Source organism: Paramisgurnus dabryanus, chromosome 12 (assembly GCF_030506205.2).
Source record: "Paramisgurnus dabryanus chromosome 12, PD_genome_1.1, whole genome shotgun sequence".
Lineage (NCBI taxonomy): Eukaryota > Metazoa > Chordata > Actinopteri > Cypriniformes > Cobitidae > Paramisgurnus > Paramisgurnus dabryanus.
Genome location: NC_133348.1, coordinates 38112121 through 38131168, shown reverse-complemented (window position 1 = coordinate 38131168; position 19048 = coordinate 38112121). Strand labels below are relative to the sequence as shown.

At 40.5% G+C, this 19048-nt stretch overlaps 2 protein-coding genes across 4 annotated transcripts in view; both read right to left on the bottom strand.

Moving 5' to 3' along the window:
- Nucleotides 1-19048, bottom strand: part of ddhd1b (DDHD domain containing 1b) — a 336751-nt gene that overhangs the window by 103656 nt on the left and 214047 nt on the right. The gene's annotated exons all lie outside the window — the stretch shown is intronic.
- The window catches only part of LOC141279908 (uncharacterized), a 192843-nt gene continuing 185318 nt past the window's right edge, over nt 11524-19048 (bottom strand). Inside the window, exon 2 of one of the 2 annotated variants that reach the window (XM_073811468.1) lies at nt 11524-13824. In XM_073811468.1, the coding sequence (XP_073667569.1) occupies nt 12773-13777 (1005 nt within the window). In that variant the 5' untranslated portion in view covers nt 13778-13824 and the 3' untranslated portion in view covers nt 11524-12772. Of the gene's footprint in view, nt 14311-19048 lie in introns of those variants that run through there. The other variant, XM_073811467.1, reaches the window with a different exon arrangement.

Genomic DNA, 19048 nt, shown 5'->3' with positions numbered 1-19048 from the left:
CATGAAGATCTGGATATTAAATAGAAAACCTGAACAACATTTGCTCTAGCACGATGGATGCCGTTGCTCCCATTTGAAAAAAAAGAATCAAAGAAAAAACGCCAGCTCCATGGTATGACCATCATACTGCAGCCCTTAAAAAAATAGCTAGAAAAATGGAAAGAAACTACGGAAACACAAAGTTAGAGGTATGGCGTTCAGCTTGAAAAGAGAGTGTTCAACACTACAGACAGGCTATTAAAACCGCCAGATCTACCTATCTCAGTACGCTTATTAAAGAAAATCATAACAACCCTCGTTTCCTGTTTAGCACAGTTGCGAAACTGACTAGAAACAAAGAACAAACATTAACCAGTAGTAAACTCCAACACAATAGTAACGACTTCATGAACTTCTTTACTAACAAAATTATGTTTATTAGGGAAAACATAGAAACTACGCAAGCAGCCACCACTCTACCCAATAGTAAATTTACCACTAGATTATCATACGAACATCTTGAGTCATTTAAACCTACTACAATAGAAGAGCTCTCTAAATTAGTAACGTCATCTAAATCATCGTCCTGTATATTAGACCCCGTTCCCACAAAATTACTAAAAGAGGTATTTCATGTAGTGTCAGACACAGTACTAAATATCTTTAACTCATCGCTAGAATTAGGATACGTTCCAACAGCTTTCAAACTAGCAGTTATTAGACCGCTCATTAAAAAACCAAACCTTGACCAGGGAGATCTTAATAACTTTAGACCAATCTCAAATCTACCTTTTCTTTCTAAAATATTAGAAAAGTAGTGGCAAGCCAGCTACACACATTCATAGCGAATAATAATACATATGAAAAGTTCCAATCAGGATTCAGGCCCCACCATAGCACAGAAACAGCGCTGCTTAGAGTTACCAATGACCTCCTATTAACATCCGATCGTGGTGAAATCTCTATCCTTATATTACTAGACCTTAGTGCAGCCTTTGACACAATAGATCACAGAATCCTACTCAATAGACTAGAAAACTATGTTGGCATCAGTGGTCAGGAATTAGCCTGGTTTAGATCGTATCTAACCAATCGATATCACTTTGTTTATGTAAATGAGGAAGAGTCCTATCACTCCCCCGTTAAATACGGCATACCTCAGGGATCAGTTCTAGGCTCTATCCTATTCTCGTTATATTTGTTACCTCTAGGAGACATTATCAGGAAACATAACATAAGTTTTCACTGCTATGCGGATGATACCCAGCTTTACATCTCGTCACATCCTAGCGAAACACAGCAGTTTCCTAAGCTAACAGTCTGCATTAGTGATATTAGGGACTGAATGGCACATAACTTTCTTATGCTAAACTCCAATAAGACAGAGATACTTATTATTGAACCAAATCGCTCCAAACATAATATGTCAGATTACAAGTTGCCCATAGATGGCTGTACGGTGGTGCCATCTTCCACGGTTAAGAATTTAGGCATAATGTTTGAAAGCAATCTATCTTTCGATAGTCATATCTCCAACGTCTGCCGCACAGCATTCTTCCATCTTAGAAATATCTCAAAAATACGCCATATGCTGTCTGCATCAGATGCAGAAAAGCTTATCCATGCTTTTATGACCTCTAGAATAGACTATTGTAACTCGTTACTCGGGGCATGCAATGCAAATCAGGTAAACAAGCTACAGCTGGTTCAAAATGCCGCCGCAAGAGTGCTTACTCGATCTAAAAGGTTTGACCACATTAGTCCAATTCTGGCATCTTTACACTGGCTACAAGTTAAATATCGCATACAATTTAAAATATTACTAATCACCTACAAAGCCTTAAATGGCCTAGCGCCTCGTATATTAAAGAACTACTATCAGAATAAAATCCACCACGTAAGCTGCGATCACAAAATTCTGGTTACTTAATTATCCCTAGAATATCAAAAGTGTCTAAAGGTGGTAGATCCTTTTCCTACTTGGCCCCTAAGCTCTGGAATGATTTACCAAAAAATTTTCGAGTATCAGACACAGTCGAGCAATTTAAATCTGAACTTAAGACATTCTTCTTTAACAAAGCATTCACATAAAATGTCCAGTAAATGTACTTTTCCCGCAGTAGTTATTTTGTCTAGAACAAAGCACTCACATACCTCATATGGGTAATTTACTCTTGCCGCAATAGTTAGCCTGTCTGGAACCGAGCTGAATTAAATCACTATAATGTATGACAATTGCATTACATGTGAACGGCCCCTACGCTAATAGAATTCTGTTTTTGTCTCCCTGTCTCGTCCTCGACTAAATGTATTTGTTGATCACTATATATTGGTATACTTCAAGTCTGCTAAATTGGAATAACTAATTTTGTACTTAATGCACTTTAGTTGTGTGAAAGTAGTGTTGGGGTCCAACTAAAATTGTGTTAAATATACTTTTTGTGCTAAAGTGGAACTATTCAAAGTATACTTAAGTACAACTTAAGTATCTACCCTAATTTTGGACAATATACAGAACAGAACATTCAATGTGCACTTGAAATTTATTTTGATAACATTACAATGGCAACTAAATTACATTTTAATTAAACTTATGTTATACTTATAATAAACTAGGCTAGTATTTCACTAATATTGACATTCAAACACATTTGAAGCATAATAAAATTGTATTGTAATAAAACTTTGAGTGAGATGTAGTATGCTTAAGACACTTTGGGCTCTATCTTACACCCGGCGCAATGCAGCGCAATGCGCGACGCAAGTGTCATTTGCTAGTTTCCACCCTGCGCAATTGTAATTTTCACGTTTAGCGCCGCGTTGTTTAAATAGCAAATGCATTTGCGCCCCCTTTTGCACCCATGGGCGTTCTGGTCTGAAAACGAGGTGTGTTCAGGCGCATTGTTGGCGCGTTGCTATTTTGAGGAAACTAAAATAGACTACGCCATTGACCAACAAAAACCTGGTCTAAAGTCTAAAGTCAATGGCGCAATGTGTTTTATGTTATTTAAAGAGCGCATTAGTAAAATGCGCCTATAAACGGGGGACAACGCGGGTTTGCTTATCACAAATTACATGAATGCGCAGCAGCACAAAAACGCTTTTAATTGTGAAAGATTAAAGGATTGAATGTAAAAGATTATTATTGAGTCTCTTGGACATAAATGAGGACCAATTATGAGACGTTAGAAGGCGCAAAGAGCTGCTTCACCTGCAGCCTGGTAAGTAAATAAATGCTTTGCTTTAAACAAATGCATCTGTTTTTAAATGTTTTTTTTAAATGCTCCTCACGGATTTATGGATGACTCTGTACCTGCGGATATGGTGAGATGAGAAACATTTTTAAGTAATGCTTAAAAAAAAGTATTTGCAAAAAAAAAATGCTGTCCAGAGTGCTGAAACGTGAGGGGAGGGAGAGCCGTTTGTAAATTCTTTATCTCCTGTTTGTTACAAATAAAGTATTTTTAGAGTACAAACCTTATCTTACATAGCCTACTTGTAAATTATTTTTTGATGATATTGGATAGTCATACATTTACAGTAATTGCCTGCTTTTTACTTCCATGACTAAAAGAAAACGGTTTTAAAGGTTTTAATAAAAAAATAACAATTTCAATACAAGTGAAAAACAACACAATTATTTAACATTCATCTTAAACTGGGGATCTTCTTCCTCCGCTTAGTTTTTCAGTTTACAAAGTCCGTCATCTAAATAGGGATTAGACATAGCGCCAGCGCAACTTGCTTTTAAAGGGGATGAGAGCTGAGTCTCTCATTGGTTTACTGCACGTTACGCCCAAAATACTCCCACTACAATAGGACCTACCCTTTTCGACCATGCGCTCGGCGCACAAACCATTTTTCCCGTCGTTAAATTAGCAAAAGTGCATTCGGACACGCCCATTTAGACGTTGCGCTGTGCGCTTTAGACAATGCGCTTAGATCGTTAAAATAGGGCCCTTAAAATTGCTTGCAATGACATTGGAAGTACCTTCAACTCAGACTTCTAGTGTATTTTAGTTAATACTAAAATGTGCTAAAAGTGCAATTTAATTGAACTTAAAGTGTCATTAAAATACTTCATGCAGGCTAGGACTTCTGTTTAATAGTACCTTGAGAGCACTGAAAAAATATTATTATTTATTCATAATCTATTTACAGTGATTTATACACCAGGATTAAACATTTGCTTTACACTGACACTTCATACATACATTTGTATACAAATCTTGTGCTTGTCTGGATTTGAACCCGGGTCCCTCCCGTACAGGTACTGAGGTAACTCTTAGTGTTTCCACCTTGGTAATTGTTCAGCAAAATTATTGTGCGTCCTGAAAAATGGCGTTATGGTTTAGAAATTTTAGTTCAAAAGTCTGGTTATAGTGTTTTAGCAATCGAGAAAAACTGTAATGTGACAGTTCAATCAGGGTTATTTTACAAACGATTTATTTTAAAGGCTCTCTAAGCGAATCTGCGGGACGTTAGTTATTGTTGACGTTTGAAACTGTTTTCAAACAGACGGAGCATAGCTAACTCCTCCCCCTCCCTTCCGTGCTTTCATGAACGCGCCCAACCCCCACCCCAAAACCTTATTGTCGTTTATTGGCTGGAATACTTTGTTTTGTTTTGTGATGCTAGGTTTGGCCACTTGTTGATATTGCCGTTTGTGAAGCCTGGACTGTCTACAGAGATCGCGTTGTTTTACAGTTTGATCAGCGGACAGGCAGCAAGCAGATATTGAGGAGATGTTTCCGGTATGTAACAAATAATGTTTTATGGTCTAAAACGCTTCAATTCGCTTAGAGCACCTTTAAATGTGTTGTTTACCATTCTTACAATAACACCACACTTACAAAAATAAACAACTCAGTTGTTCAGTTGGAAGATGGAACCCTCTGTAAAATCACAAGTCTTGTGGATTTTACAGTTTTTCTCAATTGCTAAAACACTAAACCCTATTATCTGAACCAAATGCTCAGTTGCCTGAACCCACTGATTGAATCAATCACTCTTTTGGCAAAACCATAAGCACTTTTCACCTGTTTAGACACAACTTGCCAACACATTTTCATTGTGATGCACCCGTGCTGCAAAATGGTGAACACAGGTGACAAAAGTCAAACACAATTAAAGCACAAGTGTCACTACTTGAACACAACAACTCAAAATTGATCACACTTGTGGCTAATGATATGAGGGAACATTTACAGTAAGCCAGTTTAGAAAGCACTGGTTTGTGAGGCCCTACAATGGATAGATATCAGTGTGGAACAGTTTGTGTGAGAGGAGGTCGAGGTGGTCAGCAAAGACAAAGAACAGTAAGAAAAGTAATATCTGATGAAATCAGAGCTACTGTGATTGACCATGTTCTGCATAAGATTTGTTTTGTCTTTTTGTACAAGTGCTAAATGCACAGTTTGTTTTTGTTTTGCAACATGCATTTAGCCTACAGTAAACAATAAACATTTATTTCTCAAGCTTCAAGGGATAGTTCACCCAAAAATGAAAATTCTGTCATCATTTACTCACTTTCATGTTGTTACAAACTTGTATAAATGTCTTTGTTCTGATGAACACAAAAGAAGATATTTTGAGAAATGTTTATAAGCAAACCATTCATGGACCCCATTTACTTACATAGTATACTTTTTTCCTACTATGGAAGTGAATTGGGTCCACGAATGGTTTGGTTATAAACATTTCTCAATATATTTTCCTTTGTGTTCATCAGAACAAAGAAATGTATGTGGGTTTGTAACAAAATGAGGGTGAGCAAATTATGACAGAATTTTCATTTTTGGGTGAACTATCCCTTTCATGTACTGAGCATTGTGTTTTCTATTTTTCTCCGTAGTGTTTTTAATTTTGATTGACTCTGGGCACGATTTGACAACATAGTTCAGTTTTGAGCACAGATTGAACAGTTTTGAGGTGAAAGTTTGGTTTTGCAAGAAGAGTCTGAGGTTTTGTGAATGTAGCTTGAAAATTGGGTTTTGTGTTCACAGTTTAGAGAAAAGGAAAGCAGCTTTCAAGAAATGTGTCTTAGCAATCGAGAAAAACTGTAAATTGGATACCTCCAAGACACATATCTCTTGTGTTTTAGGTAAGGAGCTTGCGAGAATTGGAAATGAACTTTGCAAAGATGTTCAACTTAACTTAAACAAAGATCCTCTTCATTTGTAACTCAAGTGCATGACACAAACAAAGATCCTCTTCATTTGTAACTCAAGTGCATGACACAAACAATGTTTTTGCTATCCATCCTTACTCACTCCAAAGAAAATGTATCATGATCAGGTCAAAAGACAAAATATATGTTATCACAATGCCAAACAATATTGAAAGGGATTAATAGCATTTCTTGACTTAGGCTGATATTTAAGTGTTTATGCAGTCCTATTTTTTCATGTACAAACTTGAAATGAAAATGAAATGAGAGATGTACATGTAAATTTAGTGTCATTGTTGTAAAAAAAGTGCATTTGAAAATGTTAAAAAATAATTTCAATTATACATTTTATATTTTTGTTTCCATTAGTACAGTAACCTTTGTTGTAAGGAGTTATGATAAATATGTGTATATGAAACTTTTCTGTTATATAAAATAACTGTTCTTCAAACACAAAAAAGTACTTGTATTATGACAAATATTTTGGTAAAGACACGCCAAGTTTTTATATAGTTTCAAACAATGTTGTAGATAGAAACAAGAACCTAATCAGTATACTTTCTCAAAGCACACTGTAATTCAACTTAAAGTGTACCTCCCATAATGGCATGTGCAAAAGCTGCACTATTTTACAACTTATTTTTAGTGCACAAAGTTACTCTGCCTGCATTTGAAGAAAGCATGAAATAAGTACAATAATGGGCAGTGGCGTGCCGTGGGGTTTCAGTCAGGGCCTTCAGTAAGCATGTAAACCACATATATACTCATCTATTACAGCTAACACACCCATATGCAAATAATGCATATATTCGGCCGCACATACAGGCACTCAGCAACATGACAGCTGATCAACAATAAGCCTAAAACAGTATGCTAGGTAAGGGTGGGTTGAACTCAGACTACATTTCACTGCATGTATCATGTAATCCCCTGCACACTGTGTGCATAGTGTCACATCCACATGCTACAGGCTACTATCAGTGCAACACGAACCACTCAATAACAATGTGCATAAGCCCTTAATAATGCTTATTATCAGATACAAACCACAATCTGCATGATACAATACTCGACAAGTAGTAAAGCACTCACCCGTCACTTTTCAGTCACATACCCGAGGACATAAGAGCTGCGCTGTGTTACTGAAGTCAGTCGTCTCATCCACCATAACTGCCACAGAATTTGTTTTTTGTTTTTTTTCTTCTTTGATGTCATCATTTAACACTTCTGACACTGCATTTATTATATGGTTTTGATTTTTTCCTGACGGTCCTGTAAAAACTGTGGCCGTGGCAAGATGATGTCGCAAGTCAGCATCATGCTCCGCTATAGCGTTAACAATTCCAAGTAATTACCCCTGTTCAGCGAATCTTCATCGTCTCCCAAAAAGAGAACACAGTCACTCACTAAGACGCTTCAGAATGTCCCGGTTCTTTCTGACCCTCTCATTGTGGACGCTGATCTCCCGTTTTCTCTACTCGTTAAGTTCCAAATCCACAAGACTTTCACCAAAAGTTTTTAAATGCATGACTGACATTATTATGGCGCTCGGAGCCTTGGTGTTTAAGAGCTGCCTTCGTGAAGCTGTTCAGACTGTCAAAGCCAGAATCATTCCATGTCCCTTTACTCGTATTAAAAAGTAAACACGGCCAACAAAATAACTTCTTGTGCTGGGGCAAAAAGATCGCGTGTATCTGCAACAGCGGATGTCATTTTCTTTAATAACTGAATTTCGCGCTCACGTTGGAAATTGACGACAGACGTCAGGGGTAGCGCTGGGCACGTCGCTAGACCCGGAGGACGTGCTGTCAATAAACGTCAAAATTTGATTGGTTGATGTTTCTGTCACTAATGATTATAACAAATCAGATGTGTTGTCCTTCAACACAAGCCTAGCAGTATCTGTAGAGCTGGCCCCAGCTGAATAAGCTGCTTTTTATGTGAATTTTTGAGGGTACTCCGGTTCAACCTCAACAAAACTAACGAATTTTGCGGACATTACACCAATGAAATAAAATAGCATACTAAAGAAAAACATTTAACACTTTGTTGTTGGGGAAAAAATTATTTTTGATTTTATTTTAGGGCCAGCAGAGAAGGCCCTGCTGGTCCTGACGGCCCACCACTGATAATGGGGTATTTTCATTTAGTACATAGATGTGTTAATGTATTTGCAGTATACTTACTTAGCATAAAATAAATCCATTTAAAATATATCTTAGTATATAATTTTTTTACTAGACACGGACTGGTGTATCACACTGCATATTTCTCCACAGAAATCTGAGAAGTGGCTTATCCTCTGGAAGCAGACAGATCTGTTGGAACATACCCTTGATATCGCTTGTAATGGCAATCGCATGCTCTCGGAAACAGAGTAACACTTCTAGTAAAGTGTAAGTGAGGGTAGGCCCAGGTAGGAGGTATTCATTGAGGTTATGGTTTTGGTACTGAAAGGAACAGTTGTACACTACTCTGTGATTTCCATTATGGTGCACCATATAGTGCGGTATGTACCATGATTCAGGGGTTTGATCAACTGCTTCAGCAGCTAGCTTGACAACATAACCAGATTGTTCCAGCAAAAAGAAAAATGGGGACTTTTACTGATACGCCTTTCCAATGCTCTGAGTTTGGGAAGAACAGACTCTTTAGGTGCTTTCAATTGTGGCATGTCCTTTTTACACAGTAGTGGTGTGGCGTAACATAACACTTAATTTACATTCACCCTCACAGTCTTGGTCTCAAGCAAAGTAATGGCTTCCTGGTCACAACGGGAGTGTGTCACCACCTTCTCATTGCGGTATGGCAATATGTCAAGCTGCCAGAGTTCAATTCAATTCAATTCAATTTTATTTATATAGCGCTTTTCACAATTGTTAATTGTTGCAAAGCAGCTTTACATGAGTAGATGTAGAGGAGAACATTGAAAATCAATACATAGTATAAGAAGTAGAATATAGCGGCTAATGATAAAAAACCGTGTAAGCGAGCATATTAATAATGTCACGTATACAGTAAAGTGCTAAGTTAAGCCAAAGTTGGCTGACTCTCCCTGGGACTAAAAAACCCCCTAGGAGAAAACCCAATGGGAAAAAATCCTAGAAGGACAAAAAACCCTAGGGAGAAATTAATATTTATATTTATAATATATAGACACGGTAGGGATAGGAAGCGTGTAAGCGGATTAAACTGGTTCAGCCGGTGGCCGTTGGTCGCGCATCGGTTGGGCGTCACGTTGAAGGACAGCCAGTTGATTAGTGGTGCGATGACCTTCACAGCAACAGGAACTGGGTCTGTTTGTCTCATTGTCCTCAGAGTCGAGGACGAGACAGGGAGACAAAAACAGAATTCTATTAGCGTAGGGGCCGTTCGCATGTAATGCAAGTGTCATACATTATAGTGGTTTAATTCAGCTCGGTTCCAGACAGGCTAACTATTGCGGCAAGAGTAAATTACCCGTATGAGGTATGTGAGTGCTTTGTTCTAGACAAAATAACTACTGCGGGAAAAGTACATTTACTGGACATTCTATGTGAATGCTTTGTTAAAGAAGAATGTCTTAAGTTTAGATTTAAATTGTTCGACTGTGTCTGATACTCGAACATTATTTGGTAAATCATTCCAGAGCTTAGGGGCTAAGTAGGAAAAGGATCTACCACCTTTAGACACTTTTGATATTCTAGGGATAATTAAGTAACCCGAATTTTGTGATCGCAGTTTACGTGGTGGATTGTATTCTGATAGTAGTTCTTTTATATACGAGGGCGCTAGGCCATTTAAGGCTTTGTAGGTGATTAGTAATATTTTAAATTGTATGCGATATTTAACTGGTAGCCAGTATAAAGATGCCAGAATTGGACTAATGTGGTCATACTTTTTAGATCGAGTAAGCACTCTTGCGGCGGCGTTTTGAACCAGCTGTAGCTTGTTTACCTGATTTGCATGGCATCCCCCGAGTAACGAGTTACAATAGTCTATTCTAGAGGTCATAAAAGCATGGATAAGCTTTTCTGCATCTGATGCAGACAGCATATGGCGTATTTTTGAGATATTTCTAAGATGGAAAAATGCTGTGCGGCAGACGTTGGAGATATGACTATCGAAAGATAGATTGCTGTCAAACATTACGCCTAAATTCTTAACCGTGGAAGATGGCACCACCGTGCAGCCATCTATGGGCAACTTGTAATCTGACATATTATGTTTGGAGCGATTTGGTTCAATAATAAGTATCTCTGACTTATTGGAGTTTAGCATAAGAAAGTTATGTGCCATCCAGTCCCTAATATCACTAATGCAGTCTGTTAGCTTAGCAAACTGGTGGGTTTCGCTAGGATGTGACGAGATGTCAAGCTGGGTATCATCCGCATAGCAGTGAAAACTTATGTTATGTTTCCTGATAATGTCTCCTAGAGGTAACATATATAACGAGAATAGGATAGGGCCTAGAACTGATCCCTGAGGTACGCCGTATTTAACGGGGGAGTGATGTGACTCTTCCTCATTTACATAAACAAAGTGATATCGATTGGTTAGATAAGATCTAAACCAGGCTAACGCCTGACCACTGATGCCAACATAGTTTTCTAGTCTATTGAGTAGGATTCTGTGATCTATTGTGTCAAAGGCTGCACTAAGGTCTAGTAATATAAGGATTGAGATTTCACCACGATCGGATGTTAATAGGAGGTCATTTGTAACTCTAAGCAGCGCTGTCTCTGTGCTATGGTGGGGCCTGAATCCTGATTGGAACTTTTCATATGTATTATTATTCGCTATGAATGTGCGTAGCTGGCTTGCTACTACTTTTTCTAATATTTTAGAAAGAAAAGGTAGATTTGAGATTGGTCTAAAGTTATTAAGATCTCCCTGGTCAAGGTTTGGTTTTTTAATGAGCGGTCTAATAACTGCTAGTTTGAAAGCTGTTGGAACGTATCCTAATTCTAGCGATGAGTTAAAGATATTTAGTACCGTGTCGGACACTACATGAAATACCTCTTTTAGTAATTTTGTGGGAATGGGGTCTAATATACAGGACGATGATTTAGATGACGTTACTAATTTAGAGAGCTCTTCTATTGTAGTAGGTTTAAATGACTCAAGATGTTCGTATGATAATCTAGTGGTCAATGTACTATTGGGTAGAGTGGTGGCTGCTTGCGTAGTTTCTATGTTTTCCCTAATAGAAATAATTTTGTTAGTAAAGAAGTTCATGAAGTCGTTACTATTGTGTTGGAATTTACTATTGGTTTCTGTTTGTTCTTTGTTTCTAGTCAGTTTCGCAACTGTGCTAAAGAGAAAACGAGGGTTGTTATGATTTTCTTTAATAAGCGTACTGAGATAGGTAGATCTAGCGGTTTTAATAGCCTGTCTGTAGTGTTGAATACTCTCTTTCCATGCTGAACGCCATACCTCTAACTTTGTGTTTCGGTAGTTTCTTTCCATTTTTCTAGCTACTTTTTTAAGGGCTGCAGTATGATGGTCATACCATGGAGCTGGCGTTTTTTCTTTGATTCTCTTTTTTCGTATGGGAGCAACGGCATCCATCGTGCTAGAGCAAACGTTGTTCAGGTTTTCTATTATAATATCCAGATCTTCACGGTTATCTGCTACATGTTTCATTTGAGACAGGTCTGGAAGAGTGCTAATAAAGCTATCTTTAGTGGTGGAAATTATTGTTCTGGCTAATCTGTAGCATGTTGTAGACTGAACGGTCCTATCTAGAAGTATTGTGTATGACACAAGGCAATGGTCTGAAACGGCATCGCTCTGGGGTGATATTTCGATGTCATTAATATTGAGTCCGAGTGACAGAATTAAGTCTAATGTGTGCTTATGAGTATGAGTGGGTCCAGACACGTTTTGTTTAATGCCGAGAGAATTTAGAACATCCATAAACGCACGTCCTAATGCATCTTTTGAGTTATCCACATGGATGTTAAAATCACCAACGATAAGAGCTTTGTCTACAGTGACTGTAAGCTCAGATAGGAAGTCTGCTATTTCTTTAAGAAAATCTGTGTGGTGGCCCGCAGGCCTATATATGGTAGCTAAAATGAACGAAAGCTGTTTGTTGTTACGATCAGTTATTTCCATGTTTAACAGTATTATTTCAAACGAATTAAATTTTAGTTCTGATTTATGGTTTACTTTGAACATTTTGTTGTATATTGTAGCTACACCACCCCCTCTCCCTTTTAGACGAGGAACGTGTTTATAATAATAGTCTTGTGGGGTGGATTCGTTTAAACTGATGTAATCGTCTGCTTTAAGCCAGGTCTCTGTTAAACAGAGTGCATCTAAGTTTTGGTCAGTAATTATTTCATTGATAATAGGTTCTTTATTGGTAAGCGATCTAATGTTAAGAAGGCCGAATTTTAACATTTGAGTTTCATCTTTTAATGTATTGTGTTCTAATTTTATGTTAATAAGATTTGTACGAGACGAGGTAGACGGTGCTCTGTATTTATTTGTTCGAGGAACAGACACAGTCGAGATGTGTTGGTACTCTGGTAAAAAAGGCTCTATGTGCTGGGATATATGTGATCTTGACATGTCAAGGCAGCTAACAGACTGATGGGTAAGCCGATCTGTCTGTTTCCTGACCTGGGCCCTGGATAGTCAGACTATATCAAAAGTAAGACTATTGGTCAGATTTCTAGAGAGTATAGCACTACCTTCCGGAGACGGATGGAGGCCATCTCTCTTTAGCAGGTCAGGTCTTCCCCGGAAATGCTTCCAATTGTCTATAAACCCTACGTTATGCTGAGGGCACCACTTTGACATCCAGCCATGAAGAGACACTAATCTACTGTAAGTTTCATCCCCCCGGTAGGCGGGGAGGGGACCAGAGCAAATTACATTGTCTGACATTGTTTTTGCAATTTCACACACCTCTTTAATAGTATCTTTGGTGATCTCCGACTGGCGGAGTCTGGTGTCATTCGTGCCGGCGTGAATAACAATCTTAGAAAACTTACGTTTAGCATTAGCCAGCACTTTTAATTTGGATCTAATGTCAGACGCTCTGGCTCCCGGTATACAATCGACTATGGTGGCTGGTGCCTCAATGTCAACGTTCCTGAGTATAGAATCTCCAATAACCAGGGCACTTTTAACAGACGTCTCAGCCGGTGTATTGCTGAGTGGAGAAAATCTGTTTGATATTAAAACAGGAGCGTGATTTGGGTGCCGAATGTGACTATGCCGCCTGACAGTCACCCAGTTAGTCAGCCGCCTTGACTCTGAAGTCGGAACCGAGCCATGTGTATTACGCTTAACACTAGGCGCACCCGAAACAGTGTTTGTAACATTAACATTAGCGGTCTTACTGTCCTCAACTAGCGTTCGGATGCGCGCTTCAAGTTCAGCAACCTTCTCCGTCAGCCTTACTACTTCAATACACTTAGCACATGTAAACCCCTCTATGCTGACGGAAGAAGCTAAACTGTACATGTGGCAAGTAGTGCAGGTTACAATGACAAGCGGAGTCTTACCGTTTTCATGCTGGGCGATGGCGTCTCCGTTCGCCTGAACGCGGTCCGTGAAGCTGCATCGAGACGGGTGCTGGCTCGCAGTACGCCTCGGCCGCCTACGAGTGTCTGTGGTCAGGGTGATGTGAGGCATGCTGACTCTGCGAAGGCCGGGCAGCACCTCCTTCACAGCTTCCCGATCTGGTGTGGACAGATCAGAAAAGCATACCTCGGATGAATCCGCCATTAGATCGCCAAAGAAGGCAGGTTTAAGTAAACAGACGGTAAGAAATGCTAGAGGGCTATATGCTAAAACTGGGTGTTACTAGTGATAAAATCGTTTCGCTTAGTAATACAATTCAGTAATCGTCAAGGTAAAGTATTCCTAAGATAAACTAATAAGTTATATTATATAGATAGGAATAAGATAGTGAAAAAATAGGATTTAGCTGATAAGCTCAACGGAGCTTCGGGCTTGCGACTCCTCTCTTCGTCTTTCTCTCAGCGTCTCTCTCACCAGAGTCTCTCCACATGCTGCAACAGCTCTGATGAAGTGGACGTCACAGATGTGAAAAAACATTGTTGCTCTGAGAATTGGTGCTGGAGTACATGAGCTGGTCCTTGCAGCATCCAGCCTAACCTGGTCCTTATAGCAGCTGGCCCGCCTGGTGGGCCGAAGCACACTGGCTCCATGATCAAATTGTGATCAAATGGTGATGATCAGAGCCTATAAGCAACAATGGCTGAACCTGAGAGAAGGCATGAAGAGTGTGATCCTTTGTGATTCTGGTACTGCTTTTGCAGAATGGTAACTGGATGTGAATGCTTGTCTAATCCCAAATTCGCAGCTGTAAATGCCCCCGTTATCTTGAACCTTTTACTGGGCTGAAATGCTAGGGACTAATATACTCTTGAACCTTGTATGACGTGTGTGTCATGTCGAACTGTTCTCAAAGAGAGGGTTTCGGTCTGTCCATTAAGTTAAAGCTGCTGTGCTGCACTATGAAGCAGGATTGTGCATTCAGAACCATCGTCCAAAATAGCATAAGCCACCATCGTATTTTTGCCATTATGCAATAGCACTTTACAGATTTTCAGAAGGACTTGGCTGCTACCTGCTGGACGATCTAGGTAAAGCATCTGACTCTCTTGGGAACTTTCATGTTGTGGCGTTATCTCGGTGGATTTGCTGTTGATGTCATGCAAGACAGTTAGATGTTTGCCATCGCAAGTTTTACATGTGGCTTTCAGTCTGCACTGGGCTGCCTGATGTTTCCGTCCGCACCTCCAACATCTCTTATTTGACTTGATCCAGTTAGTTTTGAGCTCACTCGTTAACTGTGTGAAGTTATTGCATTGGTTAAGATAGTGGTGATTGTTGTCACAGTAATGACAGTACACATTCTTTCCAAAGTTTTGAGATTCTAATGGGTTTGCAGCTGGAGGGTTTGGAGACTGATCCACACCATGCAAAATGGCTGCAGTCTGAAAAGTGTGCTTACGCTGTGGCGGAGCTTCTTTCTACTGACCAATACATCCCCTCATTTCACTAGTATTGAGTTTACAGTCAGTGGGCTGCACCTGCAGCTCGAACTCAAGCCAGTGTGAACAGTCGAGCAGGATTGGAATTGGGTTTCTGAGGGGATGAACATACCTCTTAAAGTTAGCCCTGAGATCATGAGGGAGTTTAGACATGAGCCTTGCCACATGCGAGCCACACTGCAATTCAATAGCTCCATTCTCATCCAGCTCATACGCACCAATGCTCAAACTCTAAGTGCAAACTTACGAAAGGCCTGAGTGTCCACTATGTATATTTGGCCCGTCCATCAAGTCAGCGATTTTCTGCAACGCCAACTGATGCGGCTGTCCATTATGTTCAGTTAGCGATTGCATGGTTTGGCTGTATGGGTAACGGGAGTTGCTGTAAGAAGCAGCGATTAGAAGAGCTTCTTCGAATTTCAGATGCTCAAGCAGAATTTTAGATTTAAACTGTTCAGTAGCATCGTAGGGCAGCAAATTGTCAAGAGTTATTTTGAGCAAACTGCCGTGGATCTTCCACTGTGAAATCTGGTATTGAAGGGTTGGGAATGATTTGTGACTGTGGTGGGATGTTTCTTTGTTTATGTGCAGCGTGTACATGTATCTTGTGCTGAGTTTGTGATGTACATGGCTGATTTGGTTGCTTTTGCAGATACCTGTTCTTTGGTGTGAACTTTAGTCTCATTTCTGACAGTTCACCTGACAAATTATCACCCTGTAGCCTAAGACAGCTTGCCCACTAGAGCTAAGCAGGGCTGAGCCTGGTCAGTACTTGGATGGGAGACCACTTGGGAAAAACCAGGTTGCTGCTGGTAGTGGTGTTAGTGAGACCAGCAGGGAGTGCTCACCCTGTGGACTGTGTGGGTCCTAACACCCCAGTATAGTGATGGGGACACTATACTGTCAAAAAAAGCACCGTCCTTCGGATGAGACCACTTGGGAAAAAACAGGTTGCTGCTGGTAGTGGTGTTAGTGAGACCAGCAGGGGGTGCTCACCCTGTGGACTGTGTGGGTCCTAACACCCCAGTATAGTGATGGGGACACTATACTGTCAAAAAAAGCACCGTCTTTCGGATGAGATGTTAAACTGAGGTCCTGACTCTCTGTGGTCATTAAAAATCCCAGGATGTCCTTCGAAAAAAAAGAAGGGGTGTTCCCCGGCATCCTGGCCAAACTTGCCCATTGGCCTACTAATCATCCCCTCATATACTAATTGGCTATATCACTCTGTCTCTCTCCACTTATAAACTGGTGTGTGGTGAGCGTTCTGGCGCAATATGGCTGCCGTCGCATCATCCATGTGGATGCTGCACATTGGTGGTGGTTGAGGAGATTCCCCCGTTCATATGTAAAGCGCTTTGAGTACTGAGAAAAGCGCTATATAAATGTAAGGAATTATTATTATTATTAATCTCACCTTCCAGCTCCTCATCGGCTGAATCTGCCGTCCCATAATCCATAACTGGTTTTCCAGTCTAGTCGGAGAACTGATTACTCATATGGGTTACTGGTGACTTGCTCAAACGTGGAGTAGGAAACAGAGGATGTTTCTTAGCTGTCTTTGTTAATAAGTGAGTGCGAGGCATAGGCACAGGACGCTGTGTTGAGTCCGTTTCATTCCTTTCAGAGCTGTGTTTCATGTTCTCATTGGTTTTATGCAATCGTCTGTTCTCTTCTCGTAGCTGCCGAATTACTGTTTGAGCATCTTTGTCCCCATACTGATCTCCAGAATCCTCAGAAACATCGCCGCGGTAAGTGACATGCCGGCTGGTGAAGGGTGTCATCCCGGCAGCACCTTCATTTTCTGACTCCCAGCGGTATGGTTCTGGCTGCATCCTGGAAGTAGGTGAATATGGTTGCTGGAAAATGCATTATTCCACCTCATAATCTTCCAAGTGACGTGGGGGGCGTGGTAGTCATTTACTACGGACATCAGGCTCACACTCTGACTCAGTGTTGCCAACTTGGCGACTTTGTCGCTAGATTTAGCGACTTTTCAGACCCCCTTGGCGACTTATTTTTTAAAAAGCGACTAGCGACAAATCTAGCGACTTTTTCTGGCATTGTTCTCATCCAGCTCATACCCACCAATGCTCGGACTCTAAGTGCAAACTTACGAAAGGCCTGAGTGTCCACTATGTATATTTGGCCCGTCCATCAAGTCAGAGATTTTCTGCAACGCCAACTGATGCGGCTGTCCATAATGTTCAGTTAGCGATTGCATGGTTTGGCTGTATGGGTAACGGGAGTTGCTGTAAGAAGCAGCGATTAGAAGAGCTTCTTCGAATTTCAGATGCTCAAGCAGAATTTGATATTTAAACTGTTCAGTAGCATCGTAGGGAAGCAAATTGTCAAGAGTTATTTTGAGCAAACTGCCGTGGATCTTTCACTGTGAAATCTGGTATAGAAGGGTTGGGAATGATTTGTGACTGTGGTGGGATGTTTCTTTGTTCATATGCAGCGTGTACATGTATCTTGTGCTGAGTTTGTGATGTACATGGCTGATTTGGTTGCTTTTGCAGATACCAGGGGCCTCATTTATAAAATGCTGCGTAAAAACCATCCTAAATTTGATCTTACGATCATTTAACAAAAATGCGTACGTGTGATTCATAAACCGAACGTACGCGCAGAAAACGCGCGTACCCCTTTCAAATCTATAAATCAGAAATGAACTTGAACTTGTGCGCGCAGCCGAGCAGTTTCAGATCTCCGCCTTTAAACGATGCGTAATTAATGTCAGACATATAAAAAGCGCTTGTCAATGTTTAAACCCAGTTTCAAACAGCAAGAACGGCTTATATTTCCAAAAACCTGCAGCAATCAGACAAGCAAAAGTGCGTACGTCTGCTCAGACCCTGACGTGGCGCTAAGCAGTTTTCCACGTCAAAGACGGTTTTTATAAATATGGACTTTGCCGTGGATTTTCACCTACGCACACTTTACGATCAAATCTGTGCGTACGCACGCTTTATAAATGAGGCCCCTGTTCTTTGGTGTGAACTTTAGTCTCATTCCTGACAGTTCACCTGACAAATTAATCTCACCTTCCAGCTCCTCATCGGCTGAATCTGCCGTCCCATAATCCATAACTGGTTTTCCAGTCTAGTCGGAGAACTGATTACTCATATGGGTTACTGGTGACTTGCTCAGACGTGGAGTAGGAAACGGAGGATGTTTCTTAGCTGTCTTTGTTAATAAGTGAGTGTGAGGCATCTTTGTCCCCATACTGATCTCCAGAATCCTCAGTAACATCGCCACGGTAAGTGACATGCCGGCTGGTGAAGGGTGTCATCCCGGCAGCACCTTCATTTTCTGACTCCCAGCGGTAAGGTTCTGGCTGCATCCTGGAAGTAGGTGAATATGGTTGCTGGAAAATGCTGTATTCCACCTCATAATCTTCCAAGTGACGTGGGGGGCGTGATAGTCGTTTACTACGGACATCAGCCTCACACTAGATTTAGCGACTTTTCAGACCCCCTTGGCGACTTATTTTTTAAAAAGCGACAAGCGACAAATCTAGCGACTTTTTCTGGCATTGTTGGAGACTTTTGGAGACTTTGACGTGAAAGCGCGTGTCGTTTACTCTTCTCAACGAGCAGCTGCCACCGCTTCTGAAGGCTCCATCCCCTTCCCAAAAGCACTCACAGGCGGGGTAGTCCTCGCACAGCAGAGCAGTTCCCTCCCAGCTGCATACAGTCAGGGCAGGAGATGTGGTTAATCTTTCTGCGTTCAGACGGCATAATCATGCATGTGGGAAGCCGGAGCTGGCTGATCCCGCAATGACTTACATTTATGCCAGGGTGTAAATGTAAAATGATATTTGAATAAAAAAATCACTTACCATCATTTATCAGCGTATCCTCATATGTTTTGAAACTGG